The sequence below is a fragment of the Macrobrachium nipponense genome, chromosome 47 (genome assembly GCF_015104395.2).
Source record: "Macrobrachium nipponense isolate FS-2020 chromosome 47, ASM1510439v2, whole genome shotgun sequence".
Lineage (NCBI taxonomy): Eukaryota > Metazoa > Arthropoda > Malacostraca > Decapoda > Palaemonidae > Macrobrachium > Macrobrachium nipponense.
Genome location: NC_087222.1, coordinates 34,105,505 through 34,117,506, shown reverse-complemented (window position 1 = coordinate 34,117,506; position 12,002 = coordinate 34,105,505). Strand labels below are relative to the sequence as shown.

Below are 12,002 nucleotides of genomic sequence, written 5' to 3'. Positions count from 1 at the left end.
CTCAACACTTGAAATAGTGTCATCTCTTTTGGACAGACTCTAGCAGCACCAAAATAAATGCTCAACACAGAAGCATTTTGGGCAACGACTATCCGTGATACTCTTCAGTTTCAAATGCCCTCTTACCCAAAAATAAAATCCACATCATTTATCATTTAACAGATATTTTCTTTCAATTACTCATGAAAATAAGAGGTTTACTTATTACCTATTTATATAAGTTAAAATTCAACAAAAGCTGTAATACAGGCAGTCGCCGGCTTACAACGTTCCGAGGCTACGCAGCTTTTCAATTATATATCCAGGGTTACATCGCTTATGACACCAATCTGAGAGAAGAAATATTACTCCAAAAATGCAAAATAATAGGCTTATTTGATGAAAAATGCAATAAAAATGCAGTTTACATGGTTTTTAATACACCCAAAGCAAGAAAGTAAGGTTTTCTTAGAATTTTTGACGATTTTCCGGCTTACTGCGATTTTCAGCTTATGATGCGTCTCAAGAACGGAACCCCCATCGTAACCCTGGGACTGCCTGTATAGTTATTCAACAGTAGCCTATTAGTTTATCCTTATACATATTTTGCAAATACGTACTGTAATTTACAAATACACTACATTTTGTAGCAATTCATTAAATTTGTATGATGCATGTTGAGGCTGCGATTTACAGATAAAGTTACTGAAATGATAAAAAAGTCTTAATTTCTTAAGTCTGTAGTACATGATGACTCTACAAATGATAAAAGTGGTTTACCAACCTTGAAAGGCAGTTTTCCCGTCAACTGTAGCCCAAGCATAACCATTCGGCCAACCCAGAAGAAAAGAATATCGTGGCCGGTTTCCAAGAGAGATGTGGGGTACAGGTGGTTAAAATCCTGCGTATTCTGAGGCCAGCCAAACGCGGCGAATGGAAGCAGTCCGGATGAGAACCACGTGTCCAAGACATCCTCATCTTGCTTGATGCTCTTAATCTTTGCTTCTGGTAATCCTGTTGAAGATCAAATTTTCATTCAAGTAAAGCATTGTCTATAGTACTTGGAAGGATCTTCGGCATGAATGCCAAGACGTCGATCAGTCCTGCAGTACACTGAACATCCTAATATAATATTTTATGTCGCAAATAAATGCGAGGTTTTTTTAAATGAGACATTAATCATTCCTGCTAGATTACAATGCAGCAGCAACTGCTCAGTCTAAGAACATTCAGACCACAAATGTAGGAGTATCTTTACACAAAAACAGAAAAATGTTTTCAATAACAACGACCAATGCAAGCAGTCCCCCGTTCCCAGCGGGGTGCTGATGACCGAAAACCGCCATTAACCAAAACTCGGTGATTTATGGCGCCAAGTTTCGGTTAACGGTGCCTCTGTCAGGTATGCTATGGCACCATAACCCTATTATTGGCACCTTATTGCCATAAATCGCCAATTTTATGACACTAGGCAAGTGTCATACAACAGGATCACTATCAACCGGGGACTGCCTGTACTGTATTTGAGACAAAGTCCTTACCAGATTTTACCAAAAACTTTTGTTTGGCTTCTTCATCAGAAGAAGCTGCAATCCACACTTCCTCTGATCCATCCACCTCTATGCAATAAGCTGGCACCCTGTGACCCCACCACAGCTGCCGGGAGATGCACCAATCCTGCATGTTTTTGCCTAACCACTCGTGCCACACGGCTTTGTAGTTTTCAGGGTAAATCTCCAACTCTCCGCTTTCTACAGCAGCTACTGCTTCCTTAGCCAGTTCTGTCATGCTCACATACCTATAAGTAGATTCAACAGCCTTCCTTACTACATCTTACACATTTAACCATACAGAGACCTAACGTCAAACCACAGTACGTACCAATAACATTTCTGATTCCTTTTACAAAGCACAATAAAAACAGGCCATCGCTAGGCAACAAGGAGAAGAACAAGGAACTGATAAACTATTCTTTTAGTGTCACTGGAATGAGGATCACTGGCAAATCCTTCTCCCCTTCTCACAAAGCAGTACATTATGCATAATTAAAAAATAAGCTACTGCCATAAATCTGTCAAGTACGCTCCATAGCAGCTTACATTCTTGGCCATTAAAATTTAAAATTCTGCAGCATCTAAAGCTACTAAAATTGAATTATTCAAGAGTAATAAAATAACAAAGTATAAATTTTCACAATAAAATTACTTAAAAGTAGGTGAGGTTCATTCCAAATAAATAATTTTAAATTTACACCTCAATTTAGTGAAGTCTGGTGTATCCTATAATATTCGTTATAAAGAGAGATCCACGATGACAAAATGAATTGGCCTGACCAGCTATCAGCAGATGGCAGTCTCCAATTCTGATAGCATAATGACATTTCCAAGAGACCTGTCAGGGAAATTAACAGTAAGTCCTGGCTTATGCATAAAGGCCCCATGTATTATGACAATAAATTCAAGTAGTACTACTCTTGATAGGTACTGATACACAAAGAACTAGGTGCATCTCAAATTTAAATCTATATGCTCTAAAACAATACTTTCTACTATTGAAAAAAATCTGTCTTACATTCAACATGCAATAATTTAAGTTCTAGGTGCTATCTTTCTCTTGTGGAGAACACCACTCCTATACAAAAATGTGAAACATCTGAAAGGAAATGCAGGTTACCATTGGGGTTTCAGAAGTGGTTCGATGACGTCATTGGTCCTGCTGCAAACGGGAATGACCATGGCATGCGGTCTGCAACCACGGTACAGTCCCAGTTGTCTGAGGGCCTCTAGGATTGAGTCACGGGCCGTGAACCTCGGCTGGCCCTGAAAAAATCACAAATTCTAAAAGTAATTTGTATTTCTTTTTGGTATACAAAACAGAGCCTTTTATGAAGGAGTATTTCTCTGTGCAAGCTAAAAGTGGTAATTAAACTAGGTAATAAAATGAACTGGTGTGGGGAACTCAAAACTCATGGGCTATCAACAAGTACATTTCCCTTCAGCATCAGGGAATAAGTACATGGAGTGGGTGAGGTAGATCATGATAAAAAGCTCTCGTTTGTTTACCTAGAAGGAAAAGTACAAATTACTTTAAAGATCTTGTGATTTGTTCCTACAGGAATACAAACCATCACCTTTCATGCAAGAGACCCACTCCTTAGGTGAGAGATTGCCTTTTAATTAACTAGATAGCTGGATCTTCCCCTAGGAATGTCATAATCCCAGTCACGATCATGAGCAAAGGGGCAATGATTCCTGTAACCTCCTACAGGATATGGCATAGGGATGCAAGACTGATAAGGCCCTAAGCCAGAGTGAAATGCATCAACTCTCACTCTAGAGGAAAAATTAAGAGAATCAAGCACTGCCCTAAAGACTGGGCAATGCAGGTCAGATGGCAGCCAGTATCTGAGTCAATCAGAAATGGATGGGTTCAGATAATAGCTTTACCACATAAACTCAGCCTGACTGCTGCCTTACAGAGGAAGAAAGAATGGACGTCTTACTCAACTACAGCCAAAGAAACAATGCTTGATGTCAGCAGCTGTGTGTGTGTGTGTGTGAAAGAAAGGTTCCTCCTCCCGACTAACCTACCTACTACAAGTTGGGCTATCGTGTCTCAATGACCGATCCAGCTTCTGCTGAGGAATACCCCTACATACAAGGCAATGGTTTGTATTTCTGTAGGAGCAAAAATGATTCACAATTAAAAGTATAGTATATGGTATACATAACTTATTACCATCTACTTTCCTATTCTAGGACACTATCTACATGTCTAACATAACAAACTGTAGACCCTCAGTAACATTCTCTCATCAAAAGGTGCACTGAGTTGTGTTGTTTTGCTTTGCTTTCCTCTCTATCCTTTGGTCTGGAACATTTACTTTTGCACAAAAGACAAAAACTTGAGGGGAAAATGATGAAGTTGGACCACTGGACAGAAAAAAAGAAAGAAAAAAAAAAGAGGACAAAAACAAGATCAAGTCAAATGCTGAACACAGAAAACAACACAGCCCGTGACAGAAGAGACGTTACAGAGATCATTTACAGATTCTGCCAATGAATTGCACATAGACCAACACAGGGAGTAACACCCCCCCCCACAAACAAGTCCTACATGTAGCTAGCTAGAATGATGAGGTTTCCCAATAAACAGTGACAGAGATATGATGCAATAAAAGTTAAATGTCATGAAAGATTTAATAACTATCTACCATAACTACTTAGTAGTAATGGTTGAACTCACAAAAATGATGAAGTACAGTATATACCCATCCACACCTGTGTCTAAAATGCTTTCCAATAAATTTTTTAAACATAAGGACTTGCATATTCACCTTGAATTCAGACATATTAATCCTTCCCTGCTCATCAAAAATGGTTATCTGAGCCAGATTGTGCCTCGTTCCAACCTCGTAATCCTCGGCACTGTGAGCTGGGGTAACTTTCACCGCACCTGCAAATCAGAGGCTGATTTTAAAAGCGTCCCAAGTAGCATATGAAGGAGAATCTTCAATAGGCGGTCCCCGGGTTACAACGGGGGTTCCGTTCTTGAGACTCGTCGTAACCCGGATCATCGTCAAAAATCCTAAGAAAACCTTACTTTTAATGCTTTGGGTGCATTGAAAACTATGTAAACTGCAGTCTTATGGCATTTTTCATCAAAAAAACCTTCAAATATTGATTATTTTGCACTTTTGGCATCATATTTCATCTCCCAGATGAGCGTTGTAGGCGTCGTACCCTGGAACAAGCATCGTAACCCTGGAACATGCGTCGTAACCCTGGAAATAATGTCTATTGACAAGCATCGTAACCTCGGAACGTCGTAACCCGAGACTGTTGTAACCCGGGGACTGCCTACCTCAGAATATCCAGATTTTTAAAAAATTGCTGATTAGATCATGTCTTGTAGCAAGTTTAAATTTGCATGTAATACACTATGAAAGTTGTCTTGAATGAAAGGATACAATCTAACTGGGCCAACAAAAGTGTATGTATTCTTGAAATGACTACTACTACATCTACACTGACACAGAAACAATTCAGTCAAATTAAGTTACAGAAAATGAAGTCGATACATTCCATTTCTGGTGGTTGTCCTTCTTCACAGTTAAGTGATATTGTACCAAAGTTCGACAATAAAATCACCTTTGTTTACCACAGTAAAGTAAAAGTGCAAATCATGAAAGTCTAGGTAATTTTACAAATACAAAAACTGTTAACAGAAACTTTATAAATCATAGGCATTTCTCAAACTGCGACAGAGAAATCTAACTATCAGAAATGTCTTTATCGAGAAATAATATACTGGTGTCATTAAAATATATCATTACTGTACGGTGTTATCAAAATATATCACCCACTGTTACATGGACAATGATTTGAGAACAAAAATTAAAGCCTGAAATTCTTGAATACGAACACTAAATGTGAATCACACTTAAAAGATCCACTAATGGGGTATTAGAACAAACTTGCTGATTACAATACTGCACACACACACACACACGCCTGCCTACCTGTGCCGAACTCGGGATTAACACGCGAATCTGCAATGATCCTCATTTCCTCCTGACGAAAAGGGTGGTAGGCTCTCCTTCCGACGAGATGCTTATATCGGCCGTCTTCTGGATTGACCATGATGGCAGTATCACCAAGCATGGTCTCAGGTCTTGTGGTGCTCACGACTATAACCTCATCTGGGAATATATAACACAAGACAATTAAATTCCTGTCTGCGATTTGACTTCACTCTGCCTGAGCTTCATAATTCAAGTACGTGTTGGAAACAAGTCTCTATCTTGTACAGTTCAAACATTATAGCTCAAGTTGAATTTGTTTTTGACCTTTGGTCACTAAGTGAACCCCCTGACCTTTCTCCTGGGATCCACAACATATAATACCCCACAACTCAAAGGTGATAGTATATCACATGGTTGACATTTTATCTTGTAGGATATTTACATTATATAGTACTTTAAAGAACTTTAACCTCAGCAGACAGATAAGTCAATCATCAAATAAGCCATATGGTTGGCAAGGGCATAAAAAATATGTCAAATATCAAAACTGACATAAACACCAATGAATGATATTTTAGAAATTTAGATTTTCCAATTAACCATCCTTCAGCAATATAATACATACAGAAATACTGTCAGTATGCAAGGAGACAATGAAACCCTGCCCTCAGTTATTTCTTGATTACAGACTTTCATAGCATACCTGCTCTTAAAATTCATGACTCTGTTAAAAGCAATGGAATTATGTGAAGAAAAAAAACAAACTCTGATACATCTAGGGATGTAATGTATACTTGCAATGCCAAGCTGTCAGTTTAGCTTCTCTATACTGAACATTGCAGACCTTGACTGATGGGAGGCAAAGTACCAAGTTTCTTGTCAAATTTCCACATGATTTTCAGTGAAAAGTGACTGCCACGACTCTTAATTCTGCATTAAGAAGCTTGTGAAAGTTGTAAATAAACTCTAGGTTCCCTCGACAGAACATTTTTTTTAGTCCAATGCTTTCCAAAAGTGTGATGCTAGCCATGATAGGAAAAATCAATAAATTAAAGAAGGCCTTCATTTCCTCTCACAAATAATGGAAGACTTGGTAAGTCACAAGGGGAAGCAGCATTAAGATCAACATTGATCCCAGGGGCTACCAATGATAAACCATGTTTGCCACGAAGTTAATGAGTGTCTTTGGTGATACCAGCATAGGTTAAGAGAATTTATGATATAGCAACGATATGAGCTACACTCCTTCGACCTTAAATGACTAAACTTATAAGTTAACCACAAGAGATTTCAGCATCACTTACCAGATTCACAAACCTCGTAAGCAAAATCGTATATCTTTCCAAATGTGACGGGTCGATCATAACCAGGAACGCGTAAGTCTGTTGGTCCCTCTAATTCCAGGTGCTCCACCTCAATGTTCGATATTGCAGATTGCAGTTCACAGCACCAGTTCACCAACGACATCTTCCTGTACACCAGCCCCGCATTGAATAATTTGATGAAGGCCTCACTGACCGACTTGCACATTTCCTGCAATAATGATATGCAACATTACAATATTGGACATCGAGTTCTCCTTTCTTTGACAAGATTCTCTAACAAGAAAGAAAGGTCAGATAATTTACAGAAGCAAAATGCTAACTATAATTTTTCAAAAACATGCCTCATGTTCCATAATGCCAACCCATAGTCTTATTTAAGCTACAATCTCAATTAGATAAGGTTGATCATATATGTGCTTATAAAGGTTTTGAAGATCCTACTATTACTTAAGATGAGGCCTTGGATATCCCACATATCATACTATGCTTAACACAATCATTTTTATTTACAAACGTGATATGTTTTAAAAAGTAGTTTGAAAAACAGAAACAATTACGTTTGTATTTCTGTCAACAATGCTCTATAAATTTTCAAAACTGAATGAAACTTATAAATGTATTCTATACTTACCTCGTCCATCGTATAAACAGCCCAATCCCAGTCAAGGGACACTCCTAAACGTCTCATCTGGTCATAAATCTTTGTTCCCTTCTGTTCTTTCCACTGCAGAATTTCATCAACAAACCTGTATTTGCAAAAGACACTCTTACTCACTAGTACATAATACAGCTGCGATTACAAAACGACTACACTCAGCGAGAATTATTCACAGAGAGAACAAAGCCGAATATAAGATAGGGAGAAAGTTACTGTTCAGATATCAATATGAGAAAAGTGGACAAAAAAAAAGAGCAGGAGACATGAAACCAGGGCTGCAATATCCACTACTTCTGAGATTACAGCGCCATGATATTGCCTGGCATGAGTCTGCCATACATTATGCAAAAGTAGAAGATTCCTGTGCACCAAATTACCACAAGGACTTATGGGAAAAACTATAATATTTTTTCTCATTTAAATTTATGCTTAATAGGATGCATTAAATTTTTCTCACATATAATGTCTGTCCAAGAACTTCATATGTTTTTAGTAGTGTTTTTTCTTTACCTTATGTTCTTGATGAAGTAACTGTGGCATGAAAAAGTATATGGAATGATATACTTACATAGTATGGGTACTGTCAGCAGATTAGTTTTTTTTAATCATTGACAAAATAAACCTAGTTTGCTATAACTGCACCTCTATTTACCAAGAATCATTTTGAGGTCAGAAATTGACCGAACATTGAGTAAATACTTCAGGAGATAGAGGATAGACAAATCTTGAAATGGCAGCCCTTTCACCAGTTAAGTCTGATCACTAACAATTAAAAATGGAGCCTGGGGATGACCGATGATACTTAAAAGAGTTATAACCAAAACCCAGCGACATTAACCGAAACCCGGCCTGTTATGGCACCACACAAGCCCTATAAAACTGGATCACCATTAACCGAGACCGCCGATAACCAGAGACTGCCTCTATTCACTTTGATAACATCATGAGAAACAGAAGGTTACTTGAGAGTACATAAATCCCTTTTTTCCTACTTTTCTCTTCCCAGCTGATGCCTTGTCAGCTGCTTTGTCGCCCAAAGGTGCCGCTCCACAACAACCTGAGTTGCGATGCCTGCGTGGTCGCACCCAGGCACCCAAACCACTTGCTTTCCGTTCATCTGGTGCCTGTAGAATAGGAAATGGACTATCGTAATAATAAAAGCAACATCTCTTTCAAATTGACAAGATGAATGATGTATGAAAACTACTAAAAAAATCATAAACTTAATACTAATGTGAAGTCTTAATATAACAGGCATCTAAGAAGTTATACAAAAATAAAAAAGAACTGTGCTTTAATTGTCATCCAGATACTCAGAGCAATGAAGTAGTACAAGCAAGAAGAGAATAAATGAACTGGCTAGGAAAATTTAAATATTCTCAAATGTAAAAATAGGAAATAAAATAAATAAATTCTGAGAAAAGATAGGTAATTACAAATAATGCAGCACTCTAATCTCCATCATCAAACATGAAAAATACTGGACACTGCTGCATCAGATTAAAGAATGATTGTTGTCCTTCTTTCCGGTGAACATAATAGTGAATGCTACGGCTTTCCACAGAGGGAGATTTACCTAGTTTCTAGTTTGCTCTCTTGAAAGTAAGAATAACCAATAGGTTTCTTTGTTGCTTAAACACAATATGATATCACATCGAGTACAAGATGAAACCGCTCACAACATAATAATACTACTAACCATCTTGCTAACACATCTTGTACCGCACAGGTCAGTGCATGCCCCAAGTGCAGGTGTCCTGTGATGTTGGGGGGCGGTAAAATCATAACAAACTTTTCTTGTGCGTCACTCCTACGGAAAAACCCATTTTCCTCCCACCACTTGTACCAGCCGCTCTCGACGGCTTTTGGGCTGTAGGCAGAAGCTATGGGATGTGACGTGTCTTGAAAGAGGGAATGGGAGGTAGGAAAGCTATTACTATTTCCATTATGGAAATCATGATCTGCTGAAAAAAGCTTGGAATTTAACATAGGGACATGAAGCTTTAATGTGTTTACTTTAGCTTTCTGAAGACTGCCACTGGAAATTTACCACCACAACCATTTAAAATTACAAAGCAGTATATCTAGAAAAGACCACACAATACTTTTCTTATATCAAAAATAGACCTATTCAAAATGTTATACTAGTATGCAGTTCCTAACTTATATCCATTTACTTAACCACATCATAAATTTGAGACTGTGGGCAAATCAAGCTTTTGCACTAAGTGAAAATGATGCAAAACAGAAAAAGATATAGCTAACCTTTCTTTGACACAGAGTAACATCTTGATATTCTAACGTCAAGCACTCTTCTGATGCGTACTACTGGTAAAAGGAGCTGGAAACTTTTCATGATTTGTAGTACTTGTTTTTACTTATAACGTCAATGGCAGAGACCCCCAATGTTGTCATTTCCTTAGAATTCCATGTCCTGAAAGGAACAAAAATTAACCATTTAGATATAGTACATGACTCAAAATGCTGTCTATATATCAAAGCGTTATATATCTATGACTATCAGTCAAAGAAATGTCATATCATATGTTCAAAACATAAATAGTACATTTGGTTTCAGATAGTAATTATCAATCTTTTATATATATTCTGCTATTAGTGCAGATATAGAATATTTATCATTTATTTGTCTCAAATTGAAAAGCTTCGTAAACAGAAAATGAAGGAAATCAACCTCAAAATAACCTGCATCATCATCATCTATTCTAAATCTGCAGAATATATGAGAAGTTATCAATACTTGAAGCCAAAAGTATACATTGTACTATTTTCAAAATATAATGGGTAGACTAGTTCCATCAGTTACACATTGGAATGAAAATAAAATCTTCATTATCGAACACCAGACTAGCTAGGTATATGCAGATGGAGGCGTCACTGCCTTGTTGGGGGTTGGGGGGGATTTAAGCAAGGGAGGCAGAGCCCCTTCTAGATAGGTAAGGGGAGTAGATCTAGGTAATAACTCCACATCGGGTATTTCTTCGGAAATTACAGTTTCCTATAGTATTTGGGTTGCTTATTACAAATTTACAGTTATTTTTTTGGGGTCGACTGTAATTAACTCCCAAGGGGTAATACTAAACGAGGCGAAATACATTTGACGCCCCAATCCCTACAGGTCATCCTGTTCGCGGGAACGTTCCTTGCACTCTGTGCGGAGTTATTGCTTAGAGGACTGGTAGGGGCACAATGTCATTGGTGAGGTTAGGTAAAGGTATGCGTTTACAATATATGGTAATTCTAGGCAATAACTCCGCACAGACTGCAAGGAATGTTCCATGAATACGACAGCCACTAGGGATTGGGGCGTAAAATGTACTTTGCCGTGTTTAGTACTGGCCCCTGGGAGTTAATTACAATTGACCCGCTAAAAATAATGGTAAAATCTTAATAAGCAACCCAAATACTAATAGGAAACTGTAATTTCCAAAATTAAGACATCTGAGTAATTAAAAGCAGCAGACGGGGTATAAATGAGCTAAGAAATGGCCGAAAATACCATAAATTTTCATAGTGCTGTGGGATGCCGGGGCGAAGCCCCCAGCCAAGTCTGATGATGGTAGCTTAGCATGGGACCTAATTAGTACTATTACTAGGGAAGGCTTTTTGCAATAGTAGGTATTCAGAAAAAAAAAAATTGGTATTTCTACAGAAGCAGTCCGCACGGACTGCAAGGAATGTAACAGCGGATACGACATCCACTAGGGATTGGGGCGTCCAATGTATTTTGCCCTGTTTAGTACTGGCCCCTGGGGATTGATTACAGTCGTCCGAATAAATACCTAGCCTATTACTTAAAATTCTTGTTCTGTAGGTAAAACTGCATAGAAAAACAGCAACTGCCATAGTCTAGGCCGCCACGGATAAGTACCCTAGATCTACCATAAAATTAATGTTAATAAAAAAATACAGACTCCCCCTGACAGATTCTCAATAAATAAATCATACTAGCCTAGGTACTATAGGTAGTTCCCGGTACTTCGTTGTTGCCAGCAAGCAAGGTCAGGGGGGAGCCTTACTAAAGAACGTATTATGGCAGGATCCGTCCCTTTCTCTCTCAAAATTTACGGTAAATTCGAGTGGAAAACTTCTAAAATAAACTTACACGTGGATATTTAATTAAAATTTCGTTCATTTTGGCGTCGAAATGAATAAACTCCGTCTCCGGTGATGTAAATTTGGTGTTGTTGTAGTAGTAATCATTACATGATAACATGTAACGACTCACCGTTATGGAGGCTGACGTTGTTCTGTAACTTATTATAATAAATAAATAAATAAATAAATAAATAAGTAAATAAATAAATAAATGAATAAATAAATAAATAAGTAAATAAATAAATAAATGAATAAATAAATAAATAAATAAACAAATAAGCAAGTAAATAAATAAAAAAGTAAATAAGTAAGTAAATAAATAAAATAAGATAAAATAAATAAATAAATAAATAAATAAATAAATAAATAAATAAATAAATAAATACATACATACATACAT

At 37.5% G+C, this 12,002-nt stretch overlaps 1 protein-coding gene across 1 annotated transcript in view; it reads right to left on the bottom strand.

The window, feature by feature from the left end:
• LOC135204866 (valine--tRNA ligase-like) overlaps positions 1-11,533 on the bottom strand; it is a 41,923-nt gene extending 30,390 nt beyond the window's left edge. Inside the window, 11 exon segments of the mRNA XM_064235090.1 lie at positions 764-993; positions 1,521-1,777; positions 2,653-2,798; positions 4,316-4,434; positions 5,501-5,680; positions 6,808-7,036; positions 7,460-7,574; positions 8,479-8,610; positions 9,186-9,387; positions 9,752-9,920; positions 11,457-11,533. Of these exon segments, the coding sequence (XP_064091160.1) occupies positions 764-993; positions 1,521-1,777; positions 2,653-2,798; positions 4,316-4,434; positions 5,501-5,680; positions 6,808-7,036; positions 7,460-7,574; positions 8,479-8,610; positions 9,186-9,387; positions 9,752-9,842 (1,701 nt within the window). The 5' untranslated portion in view covers positions 9,843-9,920; positions 11,457-11,533.
• Positions 11,534-12,002: the final 469 nt, after the last annotated feature.